Genomic DNA, 25,429 nt, shown 5'->3' on the forward strand with positions numbered 1-25,429 from the left:
AAAACATCAAGATTTGGGTTCGGTGAGAAACCCTGTCTAAGAGGGTAACACAGAGCAAGGAATAAGAAGGGCATCCCAGTATAAACTAGCTTCCACACCACCCGCGGCCCCACGCCAACAGGAAAACAAAGCAGTTCATGGAACAATGAAGACTTCCATACCCTATTGGTAGGGGGCATAAATAGAAAAGAAAAACTACATTGTGTAATAAAGTTAAAATGTGTATCCCTTTTGAAGCCCAATCTTACTTTCATGAGAAACATTTGCACTTACAGTCCTACCTACAAAAGCAGATGTTTCTATATAATCCCAAACCTGGAAACAAGTGAGGAGTGGTGGTACACACATATAATCCCAGCACTCAAGAGGTTTAGGCAAAAGAACCTTGAGTTTGAGGTCATCCTGAAAAACACCAAAATCTAAAACCTAACAACAACCAAGGATGTATAAACAAAACAAAATCTGGAAACAGCTCATATGGCCATCAGCACAGTGGAAGATAAATCAAGGTATACTTTCATAAAATAATACTACATGGTAATAAAAACAAACAGCTACTAAAGAGCCTCTAAAAACCAATAAATCTCAAAAACTTAATTTGAGGGAAAGAAACAGACCAAAATATTATACACTGTATAATTTAATTTATATGAAATTCAAAACAGGCAGAAGTAAACTACGTTATTTAAGACTGGATGCTCAGCAAAAACCCGGAGCAAAGCACACTGAGGAAGTTGATTACAAGGAAAGCAAAGCATTTGATTAGCAAAGGGCCTGACAGAGCCTCTGGGGACTCTTCGCTTCCTATTTCCCTCTTGGGTGGTAGTTTACTTACAAAATTTCGCTGGCGAGTCAGACTGTATTTATATAATTTTCTACATCTATAAGCCTTTCGCAGTAAAAAGGGTCAGGGAAATTTTTTATTTTCACTTTTCATAAGTATGTTTGAAATGTGAATTTTTCCTTGTATTTAACAATTCTTTCTGTTACCAATGACACATTAACAGTCCAAACCAAGTAAGTACAACCTAAGGATTCAGAACCTCATACAAAACACATGGGAGTTGTTTTCTACTGAAACATTAATCGAAGCTCTGTTCTTGTTGACGTCTCATGGGCCACCCACTGTTGCAGCTGCCCAGTTCAGGGGAACTCATTTCTATCTGAACTCGGCTGGCTGCTCCGTCTCTTTCCATGGCCCACTCAAAGAGTCTTCAAACTTTTTCCTACTGGCGGGAAGTGAAGTGCAGAAGTTTTCAGGCTCTGCAGAACCTAGGTACCTGGCATCAAGAAAAATCTAGGAGGATAAAGATTCTGTGAGTCCACTCTTAGGAAAAGATTCACGTGGCCCCATCAATTAGCCATCTTTTAGACGAGGAAATCATGGAACCGAATTGAATTCCCCAGATATCTCTGGCTAAATGGTTTTACACAGTGTGTGATGGGTAAAGAAAAAGCAAAGGAAGAGGGGAGAGCTCGAGGGAAGAAAGCTGCAGGAAGGCAGAAGGGGAAGGGAAGTGAAGAGAAGAATTATCTACATACACACGCACGCACACACACAGACACACACACACACTCTGAATGTAGCTAGGCTCACAGCACAGTGGGTGGTGTCAGTATTCACAGAAAACTCAACATTGGCAGTGCTTTTAAGTGTTTATAGAAAAAAAAAATCAGAAAAGCTAATAGGTACCCTCCTGCTAACAGCACATGATACATATGTTGTCGAGCAATTAAGTTGCTAAAATGGCACAGCATCCTGATCTCCACTAAATAACAGTGGCAACTTCTGAATCACATCAGCGTATCGGAGACTGGAAAGTATAAATAGAGCAACACACTTAATGCACAAAGAGACCTGGCTATCCTGTGGGTGGGGGGAGGGGGTTCATTTCATCTCCCAAATCAAATACAAACTATTCAGTGGCAATAGTTTCTCCAATATATATCTAGTGGGTTTTCCCCCTTTTGCTCTACTATGATCGGGTTAAAAAGAATTTTGGCCTGGTGGTAGTGATGCATGCCTTTAATTCCGGCACTCAGGAGGCAGAGACAGGCAGATCTCTAAATTTGAGGACAGCCTGATCTGAAAAGTAAGTTCTAAGACAGTCAGGACTACACAGAAAATCATGTTTTGGAAAGAGAGAGAGAGAGAGAGAGACAGAGACAGAGACAGAGACAGAGAGACAGACAGAGAGACAGACAGAGAGAGACAGACAGAGAGAGAGAGACAGAGAGAGAGAGAGAGGAGAAACACACACACAAGATGTGGGCTTTTTGTTGCTGTTGTTTTAATTCCATGGAGTAGGCTTCATTGCTATGTTTCAGCCAAAAAAAAAAAAACCAATATATGATACCATTTATATTTCAGTGGCCAACATTCCATTTGTATCATTGGGGAATGTTTAAAAAATCAGAAATCATCAGTATCTGCAGGCTGTGTAGTATAATATAATACTACAGTATAATATAATATTACAGTAGAATATAATAATAAAGTAGAATATAATACTACAATATAATATAATACTGGCTTTCATTGATAAATAATCAGGTTCTACGTATAATTTTGTGAGAAAGTTTGTCATTGGTGGGAGATGATCTCTTTCTCACAGTTAAAAAAACAGAAATAAAAGAAAAAAGTAAGCTGGAAAGAAACACAACCACATAATCATTAACTATCAACAATCTTAGGAAAACACAAATAGCTTTAACTTGCAAATTCAGAACAATAATATCAGGGAAAAGGTGACAATGTCCCCTTCCTTGGGATGCTTTTTGGCTTATTGCTAGCCTTAAAACCTCCTCAGCTCTCCTCATGGGCGAGGAAGGGGCGTGTGAGGGGCATTTAGCTCACATATAGACAAGGCTTGTGGCTATGCCTTGTTCAAAGTACACACGTGGCCCTCAGGTTCAGTCGCCAAACCTGAAATGACGAGTTTGGCACCGGGAAAGAGGATGAGCCAGACTGATGGTGGAGAAACTGCCTTGCCCTTGCTTCTTACGGTTCCTCGTTCTCATTCTCATATTGCTGGATAGCGTGTCTTCCAAAATCAGAATATCCACAAAATATATTTTATTTAACATATAGACTGATGTATATTTGATTAAATTCACTTTTATATATGTGAAAAATATGCCAAGGCAAATACAAAAATATTTGTTGCTACTGATCAATAATGTAGCTCTTAAAACTCCAGTGTAATGGAATTGTAGGTGAGATACAAAGCATGCTATTTAAATAGTTTACTATGGAAATAACATGTTTAAAGAAGGAGAGACTGTAATTTTCAGTTAATAGCTGCCTAGTTATTAGTTTACTGATTTGATTCAATTACACATTAAAGTTTGTCCATGTATAAGATAGTATACCTGGTTACAAATACTTATAGCAAAATCATGGAATAATTCACATAAAAATTACAGTGATGTAAGATGTCAAAAAATGAAACAATTTAAATACTCACACAGATAGAACTTGATTACTACAATGTGATTTTGTAAGTAGAGAACGATTTATCAATTAAAATAAATTAACAAACTGTACTTCACCAATCCCAAGATATTTTTTTCAGTTTCATCTATATGAACTACATAAGGATTTTTCATAATGAATACTGTCATACAGTTCCAGTTGCCTAGACAACAGACATGATCTTGTCACCGTTAAGAATGGCACAGATGGACTTGCTTCGGCAGCAGATACAAGGAAACTGAAAGAATGCAGAGAATGCCATAGCCCCTGAGCAAAGATGACACACAAAGTCATGAAGCATCCCATTTTGTAAAATGACACATACTTGTCAGATATTATAGTTCACATATGAAATCCTATGATGGGGGAGACTCATCTGTTTTGTGTTGATTTCATTGGTTAATAAAGAAACTGCCTTAGCCCTCATAGGACAGAAAATTAGGTAGGCGGAGTAGACAGAACAGAATGCTGGGAGAAAGAAGCTGAGTCAGGCAGTCACTATGATTCTCCCACTCCAGACAGACGCAGGTTAAGATCTTCCCTGGTAAGCCAGCTCGTGGTGCTACACAGAATATTAGAAATGGGTTAGATCAATATGTAAGAGCTAGCCAATAAGAGGCTGGAACTAATGGGCCAAGCAGTGTTTAAAAGAATACAGTTTCCGTGTAATTATTTCCGGGGTAAAGCTAGCCGGGTGGCGGGCCACAGCCCACCGCCACTCATATTACAACAATCCTAGCATTCAAGATGCTGAGGCAGGAGTGTTGTTGTGAGCTTGGTGGCAGCCTTTGCTAGATAGGGCGCTCTAGGCCAGAGCAATTTCCTGCCTCCACAGAGACAGCTACAACAAACTGCTTGTTGCTCCTGAAGCACCCTCAGACACCTCCAGCCCTGTAAAGCTGCATTCAGCACATGACAGGCGGACTACAGGGAGGGCAGGGACAAACCAGAAAGACTGAAAACTTCCCCACCAGGCAGGTGAGAGACAGAGCAAGAATACAGCACCTATCAGAAGAACTTACTGCTGGGGCATTCTTTGAAGGATGCTCATTCATCAACGCTCTTGACAGCTCACAGAATGACACCCAAGAGAAGAAGTAAGCATTAGCAATTCAATCAAGCAGTGATTCAAGCATAATTTAACCAAAAATGTGAAGAGGTTTTTAGACATATCTTCCTAACAGTTCTTATGCTTCCCACCCCCTATACACAGAGCAACGTGATAAAAAAATCTGCATCTAAAACAAGTTAGAAGATCTCTTTTAACAAAATTGTCAATTAAATTAGCAACAGTTCTTTCTAAGTGAATATAATAATACTCATGAATTAAATATGTTTGAAACCCAGGAAAACGCAAGGATAGAACTCAGAAAGCACACTGTTAAAGGAAAAAGAAATTATTTAAAAAATGTACATACAATAGGGTCTTATTCATACAGTTTTGTAGCCGTGCATGCAAGAACATCTAGATATTAAAAATGAACCGGATGACTTGACATAATTGCAGCCGTGAACTGAGCCAGGAGAGCTAGGACAGTCAGCATCTGGAATCCCAGGATACTCTATCTTAACTGAACTACTTGTATTTATCAATATTTTAGGCTGTTAGGTAAGATTATTTTATATTTTCTTATTTTCTGTAATTTGTGGATATATTTTTTATAATTAACAAGGTAGTAATCAAATAAATATGTAAAGCCAGCTTCTTCTGCACAAGATATATGCTGATGGCAAGCATTTTAACTCCCTCTCCATGCTTATGACTCTTTAGCAACAATATATTTTCCAGTCAAGCACTTTGTCTTAAGAAAAAAATAAAAAACAAACATTTTATGTTCACTTTGGGCAACCAGTAGTTAAAGCATACATGCAGGGAAAAGAAAAAGCTATCAAATATGAAGGGTGTTTAATTTTAATGGTTCCATTTGATTGTTTGAGAATTTTGTACATGCATACAAGGTACACTGATCACGTCCACTCCCCACCCTCTCTACTCTAATTCCCTTCCTGTCCCCACTGCCACTATTCTCTCCCAAAATCATGGCAGTTTGTTTGTTTCTCCACGCAGCACTGCCGGCACATGTATGGATAAGTACCAGCACATGTATGGATACGTACCGGCATCTGTATGGATATGTGCCAGCATATGTATAGATATATATTGGAATCTGTTTGGATATGTGCCGGCATCTGTATGGATATGTGCCGGCATCTGTTTGGAGATGTGCTGGCATCTGTATGGATATGTGCCGGCATCTGTTTGGAGATGTGCCGGCATCTGTATGGATATGTGCCGGCATCTGTATGGATATGTGCCGGCATCTGTATGGATATGTGCCGGCATCTGTATGGATATGTGCCGGCATATGTGTGGAGATGTACCAGCATATGTGTGGAGATGTACCGGCATATCTGTGGGTGTCGGGCCATCCACATGTCGGGCCATGAGAAGCCAGTTGAGCAGATTCCTGAAAAAAATGACTCTCCTACTGCCCAAGCTCCTCTGTGAGACTTTGTGACCAGCTCCTCCTTCCACCTTTTCTGACTTGAGCTTGTGTGGGTCTCTATCACACTGTCACAGGTGATGTGACTTCATACCAGCAACTGTCCTGTTTGTGTTCTGAACACAGATTCATTGTTGTCATCCATCCCTTTGGTTCTTAAAACTTTGTGGCACCCTCTTCTCTGAAGAGTCCTAATTTGAGGAGGAAGCTGTCTGATGTTTGTACGGGCAATATCTACTACAATAAACTAACCAAAAATAAACCATACACATATACAAATCTCACTAAATGAATAATGAAACTATTTTTTCTTAGAATTGTAGTTAAAATGCTTTCATTTTCCACACGAGCCTTCAAGCTTTTTAAAGTAAAATAACTAGGGAATTATGCACAATTGTACTTAAATGCTGTATCAACTTGATTGTCCCTCTTTCTACCCCTGACCCAGTGGCATTAGCCACATAGCCGTGTCTGTCCTTTAACTCTCTCCTTGAAGGAAAAAAAATGAAAGGAAAAAGATAATGTAATAAATTTGTTGCCGTGATAACAGAAAATTTCTTGTCAATAGCATTTTGTGAGAAATATCCACTTCCACCTAATCTTCTTCTAATAACACTTCTTATTTAGTCTTTAAATTTTTATATATGTATACAAAGTATCTTGATCATATCTAAAAGTTTCATTTATTTACTTTTATCTGTATGTGTGTATGTTTGCATGAGTTTATGTCCACCGTGTGCGGTATAGGCTAGAAGATGTTGGAGCCCCTAGAACTTGAGTTACCAGGCGGGCATGAGTCACTGAATTTCAGTGCTAGGAACAAATGCCAGGATCTCTAAGAGAAGAATGAATATTCTTAACTATGGAGCCATCTTTCTAGCCCATCATGCACTCCTTTCAAAATTATTTATTTGTCTGTTCTTTATTGATTGATAACCCAAAGTCCAATTAGTGCTGATCATATGCACATGGGTATGGGCACCCACTGGGACATGGGCACTAGCCAGTAGCCATGCTCCCAATGCCCCCAAAGAAATGTGACTCTGCCTACTGCAACAACCATTACCTGTTACTAACTCCTCTGTTAGGGGCGGGGTGTTGAATTTGTTTTTAACAATTTCTTTTTTTTTTAATGCTAAAACTTTTAACTGCCTTGATCTTCTGTGAGTCTTGAGTAGGTAAACACAGCCGCCGCGAGTTCCTACATAATTTATGAACATGCTTTAAACCCTTATCATTTGCTGTCCCAAAGGAAATCCTTAATTCATACATCTCAAGCTTCCCATTTTCCAGCAGAGTTCCCTTGGTTACGTAAGGGTGGGCTCAACTCCTTCCATCTGAAACATTACTTTCATCTTCCGTCTATGGAAAGATAAATGAGGTGTGTGTTTTACAGTTCAGAAAGAAGAATTATGTAAGATTGAACACAGATTGGGGAAGAGGTAGGAAGTTCCTCTACTTTATTCTGTGTGCGCTCTCCGTTCAGGTTGGATTCTAGGGGCTGGCAAGATGGCTCAATGAAGAAAGAAGTTTGCAGTTAAGCCTGACCACTTGAGTTCAGTCCTTAGAACCCACAGCAGAAGAGAGACCAGACTCCTGCAAGTCATCGTTTGACCTCTATCTGCAATGGTACATGAACACTCACTCCCTTCCCTGCATGCTCAGAAAATTAATGACTGTAATTGAAAACAATTGGGATGCAGTAATGGAACTTTATTGTCTTCTAGGTTATAAAGACAGGATGAAAGCTCTCATGGTATCACTGCTGGAGACAGAATAACAGCTCATCTCTGGGAACAGATCCTAGAGCAAGACCATAGGACTGTTCAACACGCCAATCTTAGCAATGACTGGACTTCAGGCACAAGAATCATGAAGCCTCACTTTTGTGCCTTGACACCTGCCAAACAGTATCTCAGCTACAGAACAGTGACACAGAAAACAAAGAAAGGAAACTCCTCAACCTCCTTTGCCAACATCTGGAACACAGCAAAGCATTACCTCGGTCTTACTTGTTCCCACCAGATCACGTATAAGAGTATAGAGACAGCATGGCCAAGACACACCCAAAACTTAGCAAAAGCAGCCTCCACAAACTCCCTGGGCCTCCCCAGGACTGGTGTCTTACCAACAATCCAACCAATACTTATATTCAATTAATATTCTGAAGAAGTATAGCCAAGCACTCTAAGTTTCCACTCTGTGTTTTAATTAAAATTCTCAGAGGTTCACAGTGAGATTGTGCTTCCTCTCTAGCCTGCTTCCCCTAGAGTTCTGCTGGCTGTCAATTTGCATATAGTGCTCACTGTGACAGAGTTACCATCTGTTTAAATAACCCACATCTCGGAGGTTTACACGGCTGCACGTGTCTTGGCAAACCTTTCAGTTTATAGATCTAGGTCAGTCCGCCTCGAATTTTAACAGAACAGTTGGTTTTCCTGTAGAAACAACTGTATTTAGACTTTGGGAGTGTTTGCTTTTCTTTAGCAAGTGTTTGATGATCTGCAAGTCCTTTAATTGTAAGAAGGCAACACTATAGAGGGAAAGAAGTATTAAAGAGGCATTAAAGAGAAGAGCTTTGGAGGTGGCTTCTAACCTGATGAGGAAGTAGGTCATATAACTGGGAGGCTTGAGTCTCCAACAAAAAGGAATTTCAGTGATTTTATTTGTTTTCTTCCTTGGAAGGCATGCTCGTGTTTGTTCGTTGCTTTTGGAAGGCTCTGCGTCAGTGTAAAGACATGCTAAAGATGGCTTCTAAGACAGATGCTAACCCCCTCATCTCATAAATAGCCACCTGCTGCTCTTTATCAGAAAAATCACTTCAAAGCTTGATCGCTTCAGTGCCTACCCTCCGACCCCAACAGTGACGTCGGCGAGTGTCCCATTTCACTAGGAAGCCACTGCCGCATACACAAAACCACACATTCTGGTGCTTTTTATGAAACCCACTGGTGTTTATAAACTACACATATAAAGTTGGTAACTCAGTCTCAAGACTTCCTAAGCTCAGCTCTGCTCTGAGTTCTTATTCTACAGCTCCCCCTTTTCCAATGACCACCGAGCTCGTCTGCCTCGGGAAAGTCTGGAGTAGCGCTATTTAATTCATTCAACTTCACCATTCCAAATTGCACTGACAAACACAGACTGACTGTCTAACTGAACTCTGGGTCTCTAATACAGCAGCCATGATGGATAAAGGTTAAATAGCATACAAATCTAGCTAATAAGGTTCTAAAAATATATTAGAAAATGCATGCAAAATGACATACACACTCATGCATCTGTGCATAGATTGACCGCAACAAAAATACAATATTCATACTTTAGGTGTGAAATTTGTTATTCATGAGTCCGGAAAGATAAACAGTTAATTAGTAACATGAATTGGAGTTCACTAAAATAATTGTTTTTTGATGCCAGTACAATAGTTTAGATCTTGCAATTATTTTCTATCATAGAAAGGAAGATAAAGAAATTTTTTAGAGAAAAAAAAATTACTCCTCCGCCTGTGGCACATCTGGGCATGGTTTATACATCCTTGAGTATGTAGCATCTGGCATCATTATAAGTGGATTTGATGGTTCAGGGCTGAAGCTGATTGGCAGGAACCACTAAGATCTGCAGAAGTGGTCCTGGTGTTGCTATGGTGACAGAGCTCATCTTTCCAAGTGGCTCAGGCAGGGTTTCTCATAATGAACTATATCTTGGGCCAGGAACCCTGACAGGTCTTAACCCTACCTGGCTTCAGTCTTTTCTCTGCCGCATCTGTTATTCCACCTTAAGTTCTGAAGTCAAGATTCAATCACTTTAAACTATGACTGAAGCTACTTCAGACAAAGAAAACTCAGTGGTACAAACCGGATTTCATTCAAATAAATTGCACAAATTCTCCTTTCTGAATGGGTCTCTCATACTATTAATTCCAAGAGATGCCATGTATACCAAGGCAGTGATTTGGGGGCGCTAAACCCTAGAATACTTCCAGAATTGCCCCCCCCGCAAAGTTATGTGGCAGTATCATGGTGCCATTGAATTGCTGTCAGCCAATAATACAGCATTTTTGATCCTTTCAAAGACCCCTTTCAAATAGAAAAGAAACAATTATTTTCTAAGTAGGTTGGAATTTTTCTATGATAACTTAAAACAGTCTGTTGTTGTTGTTTTCTGCCTGATTCTTTGGAAGAAAAGAACTGAGCAGGGATTATTGGTTTGTGCTTTTAATGAGGCAAAGATCCCCTTAGAGATACCTAGTAAGTCTTGCTCAGAAATAAACATTTATAAAACATTTATAAAAATATAAAATTGTAATAAATTCAATTGTTAAATAAAAAGTGTGCACTCGGTGGTGCACAGCATTGTTCCCTGGTCTACTCATGAGCTGCACACATTGCCTGGTGTACTGCACAGATGCTGCATGCTCAGTTCTGTCAGCCATGCACTTATTTACACAGATCTAGCAATTTCGTGTGTATACATGTCTGTGTGCATCTATTCTATGTGTGCACACATATATGAATCCATATAATATAGGGCATAGGACTTTATGGGTGAGTATGTATATGTCAGTGTCAGAAAAATATATTTCACTGAGCTTTTTAGTCTTTCGTGTTTGCAAATAGCTTTTTCCCCAAATTATTCTAGATTATTTAAGGTTCACCATAAAAACAGTTACAATTGTTTATTTTCATTTGATATGGAAACACATTATTGTGTAAAATTATAAAATGCAGCTATATCGTAGATCCCAGCTCGTGTCCCTTTGGAAGAAAAGGCAGGTCTATGGAGCTGCCCAGGGGTCTGTGATGACGTTAGCATGACCACACAAGTCTTCCCTGTACCATCTGCACAGCCCCAGACTCATTTCTCCAGGCTGGAGGCAAAGGGAAAACACTAGAATCGTAACAGCAATAAGACCTATTGAGAAAATACCTTAAAATACTATTCTAGCTACTGCAACATAAACTAATAGAATCAGTTAACTCTTTAAGTTCAAAAAAGGGAAATTTATCATATATTAGCTCTCCTTTTTTTCCAAGTTACACCACATACCAAAATGATCAAATAACCATTAACCACGCCTGAGAAATAACCGAGCGTTGCTTCTGCTAATACTCTATGGAAAAGTTCCCAAGGTCACAACTTTTATATTTGTGTACCAATTTTGCTCTCAGCAGATTTGATGCCCTTGCTGCTAAGAAACAGAATACAATCACTTGGTCCTCTGGGCATCCACGACGACATGAAATGGATGGGATCATGTCGTGGAGCAGCACAGTGGAGACACACAAGAAGCTGTAAGACATAAACTTAGAGGGGGAAATGTGACTGATTTCACGACCAGCTCTGTCGTTACAACATCTAGATCAGCTGCAAGGTGATATCGACTAGTGTTGCTCCTTCCGAACTGTGGGCATGATGTCCCTTATGGAGGGAAGCTTTCACAGGAAGATCCCAGGGGAAGTAAAGATAAAATGTCTACAAATCTGCTGAAACTGTGATGAGCAATTGGCTGAGTTTAACATCGCTTGGAGTCCCTGGAAATTTGCTGTGTGTTCTCAGTGATGAATGGTGACCCTAATGCTTTATGACAAACCTAACTGATGCCAGAATTCGAGTCAACGGATAGTCTTTCAGCCAACTGCTACAAGATCAAATCAAGGCCATGTTCTACTCCATCTTGAGTGGTTCCATTCCTGTGGCCTTAGAAACCACAATAAAGCATTAGAATTCAAATGCCACTACCATTCAAGGGACGTCTTTTGTCTGTAAAATCAGTTTCTCAGAATTTATCTGCCCTGTGCCAATACCTTCTTTTTCTTAATTCTTCTCTCAAACAATACATCCCGAGCAATTTCCCCTCCCTCCACTCCTCACAGTTCTCACCCCTCCTTCCCCTCCCCCAGATCCACTCCTCCTCTTTTGCCCCTCAGAAAAGAACAGGCCTCTCTGGGCCAGTATCTGACTGAAATATAAACATGTGTAATGTTCCCAGTAGCACACATCACGGGGTAGGGATGCAACGGAGGACAGAAATCAGTCTGGTGGAGGTTTTCATCTAAAATGATCGATCCTCAAGTTGCTGTCCACAGAGAAGTGGTATCAAACTGCATGTGTAGTCTGAAAACCAAGTTGCTTATAGACTTCGAAGGTAAAAGAAGCTAAACCTCTAATGGCAAAAGAACGATAGCTAGGAATAAAACTTTCACAGCTTCTTTTTTTCTTCCAGAAGGGAAACTTCTGCCTTTAACATCACTTGTATTTACCTACATTTATGAAAGAAAAGTTACCATTATAACCTAAGCTGCTTAAGGAAGGCAGGGTCAAAATGATGAAGCAAAACTCACCGAAGGTTTCCTCCCAAAACCAACCCAAGGGACTATTTAAGTGACAGATTGCAAATGCTAAATTTCAAATCAGAGGCAGCTTCAAGGGAGATGGCAGGGCTTTGGAGAGCACACTATCAATCAGTGGAAGGCAAGGGGCCCAGGGGCCGTGTTGTTGTCTTCCAGAATGCAATAAAAAAAAAAAAAGTAACAATCAACATAGCTTGAAAGAAAATAGAGACGTATAAGATAGGTCTAAATGTTTAAGCATTTATGTACTAACAGTATCTGGAAGTAGGAATCAAGACTGCAGAGTAAGGGGCCTGCTTGAATAAACTCAGGAGAACATGTCTTAAACACAATTGTGAGCCCGACCCTCACAGTCAAAGGCATGAGTGGGGCCAGAGAGAAGGGAACAGCACAAAACAGCTAACACTAGAACTGAACGGCATCAGTAATAACGTCGATAGGAGCAGACAGTGAAAACATGTGTTTAAAGTTATGAAATACAGAACTCTGAAAGCACACTCCAACCTCCAATGGACACTGTGTATTTAAAAGTACGACAGCATTTTCAGGTATGTGAGGCTAAGTTATCACCTCAGGCAACATCTGGGGAAAAAAGTACTACAGGAGGAATTAAAGTAAAATAAAAACTGGACGCAAGGGGCAGACAAAACATAGACATAGTGATGGACAAAAAAATCATAGATCAGGAGCTGGAGAGATGGCTCAGTGGTTAAGAGCGTTGCCTGCTCTTCCAAAGGTCCTGAGTTCAATTCCCAGCAACCACATGGTGGCTCACAACCATCTGTAAAGAGGTCTGGCGCCCTCTTCTGGCCTTCAGCCACACAGACAGAATATTGTATACATAATAAATAAATAAATAAATATTTTAAAAAAAAATCATAGATCAGCCACATACATGGTTATTGCAGATAAGTTTTTGTTGCAGCTTTCAAAGACTGCAGTAACAATTTATCAGTCAAATCGCAAATGAGAACAATAGGGAAAATGTCAAGGAAATACAGAGAAAAGGAAATTAAAATAATGTGAAAACCAAGGTCTTGAAGAGGGAGACGGTAGCTGCTAAAAGGATACCTCTTATGAAAAGTGAAATATAAGTTTAAATGTGTATTAAATTTGCAAGTCTTCCACTAGAAGAAGAGAAATACCTAGTGTCTGCAACCAAAACCAATTCAGATTTGGTCAATGTCGGTTTTTTTTCCAAGTCAAATTGGTATTTTTTAAACCAGGTTATTTGCCACCACAAAAATAGAACTATTTACATAAAACCCAGATGGCTCGGAAGGTCTACATTTTAAAAAGGAAAAAGATGCAAATAGGGAATAGAAAACTATGTTAGTAAAAAAAAATCAGGAAGACTGCTTTGTAAAAAAAAAAAATTAGGGTAACACTAAGAAGCTTTATCCACTAAGTCTTCACATCTAGAGAGGATGGGGGGGGACAGCTGCACGGGAGCCGACTGCTGTAGAAGCTCCCTAAAATAGAAGCACCTAGGAAAGGAATCTAAATGACATCATCAAATAACAGGGGAGACTACACTCCAACTAGACATCTGATGCCATGAAATAAAACCTCCTGTGCCAGGAATAAGTTACATCTTGTTGAAATTTAGGCAAAAGGAATCCCGTAGAAGATGCTCCTAAACATCACAGGCTATGGTGAAGGCTATTAGTTATCCTCCATTACCTAATGGTCAGTCCCTATCACTGAAGACAGGACTTACGTCATCAATCCTAAAGAAACTGTTGGTGCCCAACTAGAAGCTTCACCCCTACTGGCTAGTGTTCATGGTGCTACAAGGTGGCTTGCATGCTGCAGGAGGAGGAAAGAAAATAATGCGTGTCACCCCACTGCAAACCCTGCAGCTTACGACGGAGACCTGCCTGTAAGCCAGACTGGTGCGGCAGTGATACCGTGCCCTCAGAGGAATCCGCCACTTTTTACTGGATTTAAGACCACTCCATGAGATGGAACCCACACCTGACACTGCTAAAGTGGCCGGCAACCTGAGACTAGATAGGTCATAGACAGACCTAGGGGAAGCTATCATTCTGCTAAGGAAGCACAGGAATAAAATGACTCTTACTGAGAGACACGCTGCTGTATCCATAGATCGGAGCATCACTCAGCTGTCCTCAGAGAAGCTTCTTGCAGTCAGTGGGAATTAACACGGCGATCCATCGCAGGACAGTATGCAGAGAGTGAGAATTTGGAGCACTCAGCCCTAAAGGAGCCGTCTTTATCAAGGCCCTCCTCTCCAAGGCTCAGGGATCTATGCAAAAGGGGAGGTAGAAAGACTGGATGCAGTGGCGCACATCTTTAATCCCAGCACTTGGGAGGTAGAGGCAGGCAGATCTCTGAGTGTGAGGCCAATCTGAGTTCCAGGACAGCCAGGGCTATAAAGGGAAGCCCTATCTCAAAAAAAGTAGGGGGAGGGATGGAGAGAGAAGGGAGAGGAGGAGGAAAACTGTCAGAGGAGATAGAGACAAAGCAGGGCGGATGCACTTATAAACCCACAGAGAGTGCTGCAGTACACACGAGACCTAGCCAGGCTCAAACCAGACTGAGATCCAGCAAGGAGAAAGAAAAGAGGACACAATGTCCCATCCCTGACTGAGAGGCTATTTGCAATTGATACTTGCTGGGAAAGGGAAAATCAGTTTTCACCAAAGGAATGTCACTGGGGAAATCAACAACACTATAGACCAGGCCCCGTGCCCTGGCTTAGTTGTTCAAGACAAAGAAGACTCCACATTGTATGTGCGTATGTAGTTTTTGTTTTTTGTTTTATTTTTGTCTTACTAATTTTATTTCTTTTTGTTTGTTTTTATTTTCATTTTTTGCTGTTTTTCTAATTTTTATAGAGAAGCAGAGAACATAAAGTTGGCTGATTAGGAAGGCGGGGAGGATCTGAAAGGTCTTGAGGGAAGGGAAAGAATATGATCGAAATATAATGTGTGATATATTACTTAAATAAAAAATTAATATTTAGAAAAATCTATCATGAAAATTGGCACAAAGTACACTATGCACACTAAAAAGTTCCCAGACAAGATGGAAGGTGAGGACCAACACCTAATGTGGTCTCCATACATGTGCACCATACATGAATGCACACACATGCTCGCACACACAAGATAGGAAACTAATTTAACTGTTCATATCTACACTCTTTCAAGGACGAGAGAATTCCATGCTAAAGAAACAATGAAAAGGTTATTAAATCCCTTATAATGCATAAATAATTCAACCACTGGGAACAGAAAAAGTCACAAGAAGACAAAAGACCGACTCAGGAATGCAACCACTTCTGAACTATTAAACCGTATACCAGCTTCCTTCACCTCTATGAAAGGAGACAAAATATCAGCAGTATGACAAGAGTCAGTCGAGGTTTAATCCTCCTTCCCAAGGCAAACAAAGCTGACAGGCAGACAACAAACCCCGAGATGCATTTGACTCAGTAACTAGTAACTAAGAGAATTCCATACCACAGAGACTGCAGTTAATAATAATGGCTCGTATATTTCAGAGTCGCCAAAAGCACAAACTGTAAGAGTCTCGAAAAAAAATGAGTGTGAAAGACAGATATGCTGACCGCTGATTTAATCATTCCACAACGTATATGTGTCATTACATCCTACCTTGTCACATAAACGTATACAATTACTGCTAGAAAGTAAACAAACTAAAGAGAAAATGTGAGGAGGAGCAGTCATTCTCACAGGTGGTCACTGAAGCCGTGCAGACAGAGAAACTGATTTTCTTATCACTCCGCACTGCATGGGGCTCCTTTAAGTTGGTTTATAAATCAAGGGAAAATAAAGAGAATAAATAAATTTAAGGGAGAAATTAATAGTTCACTAATCTGTCATATTTTTTTCTTCCTTCCTGGAACCACACATATCAGTTTTACAAAAACATAGAAATAAAAAAAAAAAACTTCAAAGTTTCTTCACTAGAATAACGCTTCCAAGAATGTGGGAAAACAGGCGCCCCAGGAGGGGTAGTACACAGTGACGCATACTATTTGGATGGCTGTTTTTCCTTTTATATTGAAATTGTAAATGAGGGCACATACTGACACAAGGATTCCTATTATCAAAATGTCCTCTCTGCACCAGCCAGTGTGTGTACATGTGTAAATGAATAGACATATTAGAATATGCACTGTCATCGTGTGGCTTTGGAAATGACAAAGGTTCTTTTCAAAAACTCAAATCATTTATTCAGTGTGTGTGTGTGTGTGTGTGTGTGTGTGTGTGTGTGTGTTTGGGGCAGGGTGCACTTGTCACTTGCCATGACAAGTAAATGGGAGTCAGAGGACAACGTGAAACAGTTTGGTCTCTCCTTCCATAACTAGAGATCATACTCAAATCATCAGGCTTACCAAGAAGCACGTTTACTTACTATGCCGTTTGCTGGCCCCTGAATAAAGTTTTATGCTGGTCACACGGTTTTTCACAGATGTTTATTGTGTACAAGTCGCTCCCTTGAGCCCTAAGAATGTATCAGTGGACACATTCTGGAAGCAAATTCTATAAAAGCTATAAAAATATAGCATTGTAAATATTTTTTAAAATTATATATAAGCTACTGTAAAAATACTACCAAAATACAAGTTATAAAATCAAGTTCTCAGATGGGAAAGAGACAGAAAAGCAGCACGCGTGCTTCCGGCTGGCTGGGGGAAACACTGAGAATGGAAGTAAATAAAACCAGCTAAGGTGAACAGACGTAGCAAGAACTGGGGACTGGATGGAAGGACGAAGGGGGTGGAGAGAAACATTGTGGGATTCTGACGGGGTTGTTTTCAGATGGAGGCATGAATAAACCTGGTGAATAAGGCAAGAAGACATTTAAGAGCAGAGCATAGACAGACAGAGGTGAGACTGTATTCAGGGTGTTCTCAGAATATCCACATTCTTGGAAAGGAATGAATGAGAAATGGTTTGGCTTAACTCGTGGTTCCCATCAGGGGAAGGATTTGTATTTTATTCTAAATGCTAGATACTATGCTACTATAAAAATTGAAAATTAAGCCCTGGTACAGAGCATCTACAGAACACAGATTAATAAATATGCCATGCCTGTTAACACTTCTGTGTTAAAGACACATAAGACAATATTGAATGTTCTGTGAACTCACATATTTATAAATATTGAAATGTTCTGTGAACTCATATATTTATAAAACCACATTTTTTTTAAAATTGAAAGATGCATTCTAAGGAAGAAATGCTGATCTTCCTAAAATGGAGAAAAGTAGCTGAAAAGGATTTTGGCAACTCTATATGTTTTTAAAATTATTTGTGAGAGAATGACTATGTCTTGCTAAATTGAAAAACAGATAAATAAAACTAAAGGTTATATTTTACTATCAACAAACTTTTGTGGACCTAGAGACTCTGTACTATAACTTCCTCCTCCTGCGGGTACTTCCTTGAAATCTTAGGAGTACAATTTCAGTGAACGACATATGAGAATACCGCAAAAGCAGCCATTTCTGTCCCCGTTACACGTAAATATCAAATGTGCTGTGGTTAGACCATTAGTATTAGATGGTAACTATACAATGAGGTATCATAACTAAAATGGTTATTGTTGCCAAGCGAATGGGTTCTCAGCTTACGTACACAATAATACAATGTTAGACACAACAGGAGGAGTATCTGGACCTATAGAAAAGTGAGTCACAGTCAGGCAGCCATCTCTAGGATCTCTGACTCAGGGAAGAGCGGATTTAGATTCAGTGCTAACGCATGCCTTCCTAGAAAGCTAAACAAATAGACACACACTGATGAGTAAGTTGAAGTCCTGGTCTCCTAAATTATGCTGTGAATCAGAACGGGGAGAGGTAACAGGCACCAGCTGTTGTGGGGAGCGGCTGATGTCCTGAGTGATTGTGTATAGTTGATGTGAGCACAGACATGCCAAGGCCCCCACTATCTCAGACCCATGGGAATGGCAAAGCCTCCTCTGGGTCAGGCGCAGAAGAATAGAAAAGTCTTCTTCTGTTTTGAGTACAGATGTTATGAACAACTGACATGTAGCTAAAAACTAGTGTGTGCAGAAACAATTAACCACAGGTTCTTCCTTCCAGATGACTGACGGCCACCTAAAACCACTCCTCTGCAGAGACCTTCTACTGAAATTAATAAGCCTGCTTCCTTCTCGTTCTGCTGCATTTAACAAACCCCCCTCCTCATCCATCTGTAAACAATAAACCGAATTCATCGCGCTACCACATTTAACGAACGTGCCGAGTTTCCAGGCTGCTGGTGCCATCTCCATCACAGCACACATCCATGTACATGTATCTATCCCTCTTTCATTCCCTTGTCAGTCCCGTCAGGTCCATTGCAAAGCCATGCGGGTCATGGCAAGTTATAGCTGAATATCCATAGCCCTATGTAATGGTTTGAATGAGACTGGCCTCACAGGCTCATATGTTGGAATACGTGGTCCCAGATGGTTAGTGGAAGCATTAGGTGTGACTTGTTGGAGTTGTGCACTGGGGGCAAGCTTTGAGGCTTTAGAAGAGGAGACTCATGCCATTTCCAGAGAGACTGCTCAGCTTGTGGACTGAGACATGTGCTCCCAGGGATGTGGGCTCAGAGTGAGATGTACGCTCTCGGGGATGTGGGCTCAGACTGGGATGTACGCTCTCGGGGATGTGGGCTCGGGCTGAGATGCACGCTCTCAGGGATGTAGGCTGGGATTGAGATGCACGCTCTCAGGGGTGTGGACTTTCAGCTGCAGCTCCAGTCATTGGGCACCACACCTTCACTTCATCATCATAGACTCTGACCCTCCAGAACTGTAAACCAAATGAAACTCTTTTATAAGATGGCTTGATCATGGCATTTTATCACACCAATAGAAAAGTAACTAGTACACCCTGTAAATGAATTTTCTTAATTCCAGGTTGTCAAAATACTGAATTCAGATACAAGTATAATACAAAGAAGTAATGCTAAATCTTTGAAATACATAGATCCTTTAAAAGAGTCCCATAGACTCCTGGGTTAGAGAGATGGTTCAATGAATAAGAGCTCATACTCCTCCTGAGTTCCTAATTTTGGCTCCCAGCATCCACTTTGAGTGGCTCACAACTGGCCTGTAACACCAGCTCTTGGGGCTCCAATGTCTTTGGTTTCTGCAGGCATCTGCACTCATGTACATATACCTAAACACAGACAGACAGACAGACACACACACACCCTACACATAATTAAAAATAATAAAGAATTAATCTTCCCTTTGAAGATTCCTACAGACCCTTTAACAATGAACACATTGTTGGTGTCCTCCTTCTAGTCAAGGGACTCATACTAGAATAATCAATTTCATTTCCCTCCAACTGACACTGAAGACGGTCTTAAAATTTTGTTGAGATACTTGAATAATTCTATTTATAACACTTCCAAGTAATTAATTATCTTAATTAGAAAAGTGAAATATGTAATATTGCCTAATTGCTGATTTACAATCCCAGCCAGAGTACAGTAATGAATGCTAAACCAAGTTTAAGTTTTTGTGTGAATTTTGATATAAGGTATAGTGTCTAAATTATACTCCTAAAATACAGCGCTCAAATCTAAATGTATCTTGTTTCCTAGCACAAAATAGGTATATGTCATTGAGCGATTTCTTTAAGTTCTTTGTAGTAGTCAGTTTCCTCACTAAAAACTGAGTTGATGAGTTTACTCCTAGTTATTCTAGTGGGACTACAGGTTGCTCTCCTATTGCTGAATACAATACCCACACAAGTCATTGGACATATAGAAGGTGAGGTGGTGTCTGCATAGAGCCTTCGCCCTGACATGCTACTGACTTTGGTACAGGAAGGTTCTCTGTACACTACCAAATGAGAAGTGTAAATATCAACCCAGGCACAAACCCTCTGATCCACAGTGGTGTCCTGCCTGCAAACTACGCTCGTGCAATGGCAGCACAAAGCTTGTGGGAGTCACCAGTGTCTTGTGTGCCTCAAAGCCACTCCATGAGATGCAAGGCAGACCCGACACCAAGAACCGGACACTGGAGACCCGAAGACCTAGGGTCAAACCAAACGCTATTGTTCTACTAAAAGCACTCAAATGACTCCTAATGACATCCGACTGCACTCATAGATCAGTGTCTTGCTCAGCCACCATCGGGGAGGCTTACCCCTGCAAGAGATGGGAACAAATACAGAGACCCACGGCCAGACAATATGAAGAGAGGGAGAGACCTTGGAACATTCATTCCTAGATGGAATATCTTCATCAAATCCTTCCTCTAGGAGCTCAGGGATCACTCAGGAAGAGAAGGTAGAAAGAGTGTAAGAGCCAGAGGATGGATACTAAGGAAACAGGCCTTCTAAAGCAACAGAATCAATTGTATATGAACTCACAGAGGCTGAGACAACATGTACAAGGCCTGCATGCAGTGCAAGGTGAGGCCCTTGAACTGAAAGGAGAAGTGGACACACGCCCCCTCCCCTAAACCAGAAGCTAGCTCCAATTGATAGCCACAAAACATGACCTGGTGTTCAGTGTGAGAGCAACAGCAAACAAAGGGGTGGTCAGGAAAGAGAGGAACAAAATCTGCCATTTCAAAAAAGATGTATTTTCACTCTCTCACACAGAAAATTATGTTCTCCAGCAGACATTCTGACCATACAGTATGACAGAAAAGAAGATGAAAAATGCAGGATGTAGGGATACCCTTGAAGGACTGGAAGAAGAAATGAAAGATGCTTGCAACCTGGAAATGCCAGATGCACAGGTCCTTACCCTCTCACTTAGGGAAGGAAAAGGCCACTGAAAGCATATTCAGATAGATATGGGAACTCTAGAGTCCGACTAGTGACATGCTTCCTTGTGTTGTCTGAGGCACTGTTCCACATACTCATACATGACAGAGGCGCAGGAAGAAGAAGGTAGATCAATGGACAAGCTGGGGTGGAACTCCAGGCTCCCTATACTCTCCATTGGGCCTTAAAGAGAATCCAGAGATGCCCTATGGTCCAGGGAAAAGGCAAAGAGACACTAAGCTGGCTGAAGGATGGAGTGCAGTGATTGTGCTTGAACTCCAAGCAGTGGTCACACAGACTAAAGTCCTACAAAGCAAGCAAAACTAGCCACTGGACCAGGAGACCCTGAAAGATACAGACCGGTTACATGATCCTTCTTCCTTGTAAAAATGTATGAGCCCTATTCGGTCAGGGAAGCAGATGTTACATAGAAAGGAAATGGGGTAGATAAAAAAAAACAAAAAAAAACAAATGCTTACTTGAAAAGGCCCTCGCTATATAAACAGGCCACTGACGTCAGAAAATTGTGACACCACAAACCGTCACATTTAAGGTTTGCCTTCTCAGTTTCCCAGAATCAAACCCCTTGCAAAACCCAATACTCACTGCAGAAGGACGGCTCTCGTGAAGAGCCAGGTGCCTCCATTTTCTTCATAAATGCTAAAATTTCTAGACCCAGTGTAAACACAGCTTAAATACTGAAATACATCCCAACAAAACTCGTCACACCTTGTTTCCTCTTATTGTTTCTAGATGCACACCCCACCTCATCGAGTAAACCCCCCTTGTTCTGGCTCTCTGGTCTCACTTTTCATTCTTTGCAGACTGCACCCTTACATTCATGAAATTCAAATTGTATGTATTTGGCTTCCAGAATCTTTTCAATAAATTTCCATATTCCTTTAATCCTCTCTTTTCCTGGTCTACGTGACTATATTTCATTTTTAACATTATTCAAGAAGAGGAGTGGCTAAAAACAGTCCTGGGTTAGCACTGTCTCTTTAAAATACAACAGAAAGGACTCACAGGCCTGTCATTTACCGTATATAGATCTTCTCAGCTATTAATCATATCATAAACCCATAAAATATAATTTCCATTTATATTAATCTCTTATTCCACTTTAATCTTTTCAGGGTTTTATTTGAGTTTAATTGCTCCCAAACCCAATGCAGAATTTCAAAGAGCATCCACTTATTTTAAATTTTCCCATTATCCTCTTGAAAGTATTAAGATTTCTTTGTCGAAAATAATAAAATATGCACTAAAACAGCAGAGAACATTCTAGGGCTAGACCTTCAAGGAGCTCGTCACTCAAACTTCCGTCTTCCCATCATCTCAACTAAAATATTTTCCAGCCTGACTTTTCCTCCAAAAGTCTTACAATGTCCCTCAAACGCTCATGGGTAGGAGGCTATGTCCCTAATGCAAGCTGTGGACACAAATTCGTGGACTACTGAAGATGGTGGAAACATTAAGAAGCAAGGCCTTTTGGGGAAAGTGTTCTCTGGGGCCCTGCCTTGAAAGGGTTTGCTCTACCTCTATCCCTTTTCTGTCTCTCTCTGTTTCCTGGGCACTACGAGGTGAGCAGGTCTTTTCCACCATATGACCCAACACAAGAACAGAAGCCACGGAGAGAGTGACCTTGGCACAAAGGCTCTGAGACTATGCACCCACGTGGAATCCTTCCTCCTTTAGGATGTTGGTATTCTGTCACGGCAATAGAGAGCTCACTACCCTCCCCCGTTTCTTCCCAATTCTGTCAAAAAACACACCTTTTCTCATTTAAACAAGATGTTTCAAAATGGCTTCTGAGGAAGTGACCATATTACTATATGCGTTAGTAGAAAACAGGAAATCAGCTGTGTTCATTAGAAAAAGAAATGCAAAACAGCTGCTGGTTCCTAATGGTCTTCTTGTTCCCTGAACCTAGAAGCCCCCTTGACTGCATATATATATATATATATATATATATATATATATATATATATATATATATGGAAAATGAAAGAAGAGCATGAGTCTGCACCTCCGCCTCCATCAGGCCCCTCCTCGCAGTGAATTATCCTGGGTTTAATTATGACAAGTGGCCTATTGAATGGAACTCTCTGTAGGCTTCTCTTGGAAACTATAGATGACCTGATAACCCCGTCGACAGAGAACAGCGTGATGAGGAAAGGCCTTCCTGCTAATCAGAATCGTTTACTGCCCAGACAAATAAAAAATACAGGGGTCTGAAATTTCTAATTAATTAGGAAGTATGTGTTCATCAGCAATGTCACTAGTATTTCCTAAAAATAACTAATATTTACTAATAAATCATATTAGCAGTGATGGTTTTTCAACTTATTATTCTGAGACTGTTGTATCTGTAATACTCTAATTCTGATATACCCTGTGTCTTTCAGAATCAAGATTTTTCAATGTAGAAGAGAAACACAGATGAGGTGATACATGAACTATATCATCCTGAATTATAATTGCACGTATTAGTTATAATGTATGCATATATAATGTAAATACCTGGAAACAAAGATATGTAGATGGAGTGGTGGGCCGCTTCCTGCCACCCAGCTCCCGGGCACCTGGCTAGCTTATGCCCTGAAATAACAACACACAAATTGTATTCTTTTAAACACTGCTTAGCCATTAGCTCTAGCCTCTTAATTGGCTAACTCTCACATCTTGATTACCCATTTCTAATAATCTGTGTAGCACCACAAGGTAGTGGCTTACTGGGAAAGATTCAGCATGTCTGACCTGGCAGCTGGCTCCAAAGTGGCTGCCCTGGAGAGGAGAGGCATGGCATCTGCCTAACTTCCCTTCTCAGCATTTTGTTCTGTTTACTCCGCCTACCTAATTTTCTGTCCTATCAAAGGGCCAAGACAGTTTCTTTATTAACCAATGAAATCAACACAAACCAGAAGACCCTCCCACATCAAAGATAACCCTTGCAATATTCAATACATCTAAGGCCCACAGTATAGCATTGCAATACCATTCTCTAATAAAATAACCCAAAAGACTCTTAGCAAAAGGACTAATCCCAGGTTTGAGGCAGAAAATGGACCAATAAACTTCAAGTACATCAGACAGGCATCAAGGAAGCTATCGGCAACCAGCAGGGTCACAGCAAGGAGTCAGGGGACTCCCCCGCTTTTTCAACGCTGCGACCGAGTGGGTTGATGCCAACATGCAGATCTTTGTGAAGACCCTGACGGGCAAGACCATCACTCTTGAGGTCGAACCCAGTGACACCATCGAGAATGTCAAGGCCAAGATCCAAGACAAGGAAGGCATCCCACCTGACCAGCAGAGGCTGATATTTGCAGGCAAGCAGCTGGAGGATGGCCGGACCCTGTCAGATTACAACATCCAGAAAGAGTCCACTTTGCACCTGGTGCTTCGTCTGCGTGGTGGCATCATCGAGCCGTCCCTTTGTCAGCTTGCAAAGAAGTACAACTGTGACAAGATGATCTGCCGCAAGTGCTATGCACGCCTGCACCCCCGTACAGTCAACTGCCACAAGAAGTGCGGCCACACCAACAACCTGCGCCCCAAGAAGAAGGTCAAATAAAGCAAGGGCATTAACTGGCCCATGACCCTGGGACCAAATAAAGTCCCCTTCCATCGACTGGAGCAGTAAAAAAAAAAAAAAAAAGAAGAAGAAGAAGAAGGACTCCCCCATAGGCTCACAAATTTCAATGTTTACCAGGGAGTGGCAATATTTGAAAGGATTAGAAGAACTTGTAAGAAAGTCCCCAGGTAAAACCTTTTTTTATAAAAGTTGCCTTGATCATATTATCTTTTCACAGTAATAGAACAGTAACCAAAATATTGTGTGTGTGTGTGTGTGTGTGTGTGTGTGTGTGTGTGTGTGTAAGGCAAGCAGGAATCAAAGCACTCGCTAAGAAAATGCAGTCAACTGCACTAACCTGTTGAGCAAGCCTCACAGCACTAATAAGGTGGACACTTACCAGAGATGTGCAAACTGAGATCTGGATGTTCTGCCTAGGATAGAAATGTTGACACTTTAAAAATCCAGAGATCTTAAACCAAGTCTTAAAATGCCTGAGAATAGAAAAGGAACATGTAAAATTCTGTAACTAAAAGTATATAGAGATTATCCATGGTTATAAATGTAAAAAGCACTGAGAAGCAATAGATTTCAGAATAAATGAAGCAAAGAAAAGCTCACAGTGGGTGAACTACCGAATCCCGCTATGCACATACTCAAGCTCCCTGGAGAGACTTCACCGGGGAAATTTCCATCTCGCTCTTCAAACTCTTCTTCTGCCCC

At 40.8% G+C, this 25,429-nt stretch overlaps 2 protein-coding genes and 1 pseudogene across 2 annotated transcripts in view; 2 read left to right on the plus strand and 1 right to left on the minus strand.

Annotated features, from left to right (window-relative positions):
* Positions 1-25,429, minus strand: part of Camk4 (calcium/calmodulin dependent protein kinase IV) — a 218,639-nt gene that overhangs the window by 147,839 nt on the left and 45,371 nt on the right. The gene's annotated exons all lie outside the window — the stretch shown is intronic.
* Positions 3,688-3,787, plus strand: LOC126497208 (uncharacterized; annotated as a pseudogene).
* LOC126497101 (ubiquitin-like) lies at positions 24,294-24,721 on the plus strand. The gene has a single exon (XM_050134946.1). It carries the CDS (start codon positions 24,323-24,325, stop codon positions 24,704-24,706), a length of 384 nt encoding a protein of 127 aa, XP_049990903.1. The 5' UTR covers positions 24,294-24,322; the 3' UTR covers positions 24,707-24,721.

Source organism: Alexandromys fortis, unplaced genomic scaffold (genome assembly GCF_014885135.2).
Source record: "Alexandromys fortis isolate MF-2015 unplaced genomic scaffold, M_Fortis_MF-2015_v1.1 scaffold_25, whole genome shotgun sequence".
Lineage (NCBI taxonomy): Eukaryota > Metazoa > Chordata > Mammalia > Rodentia > Cricetidae > Alexandromys > Alexandromys fortis.

Bases quoted from the DNA above. Each gene is read 5' to 3' on its own strand.
- LOC126497101 (XM_050134946.1), top strand. From the start codon at position 24,323: ATGCAGATCTTTGTGAAGACCCTGACGGGCAAGACCATCACTCTTGAG.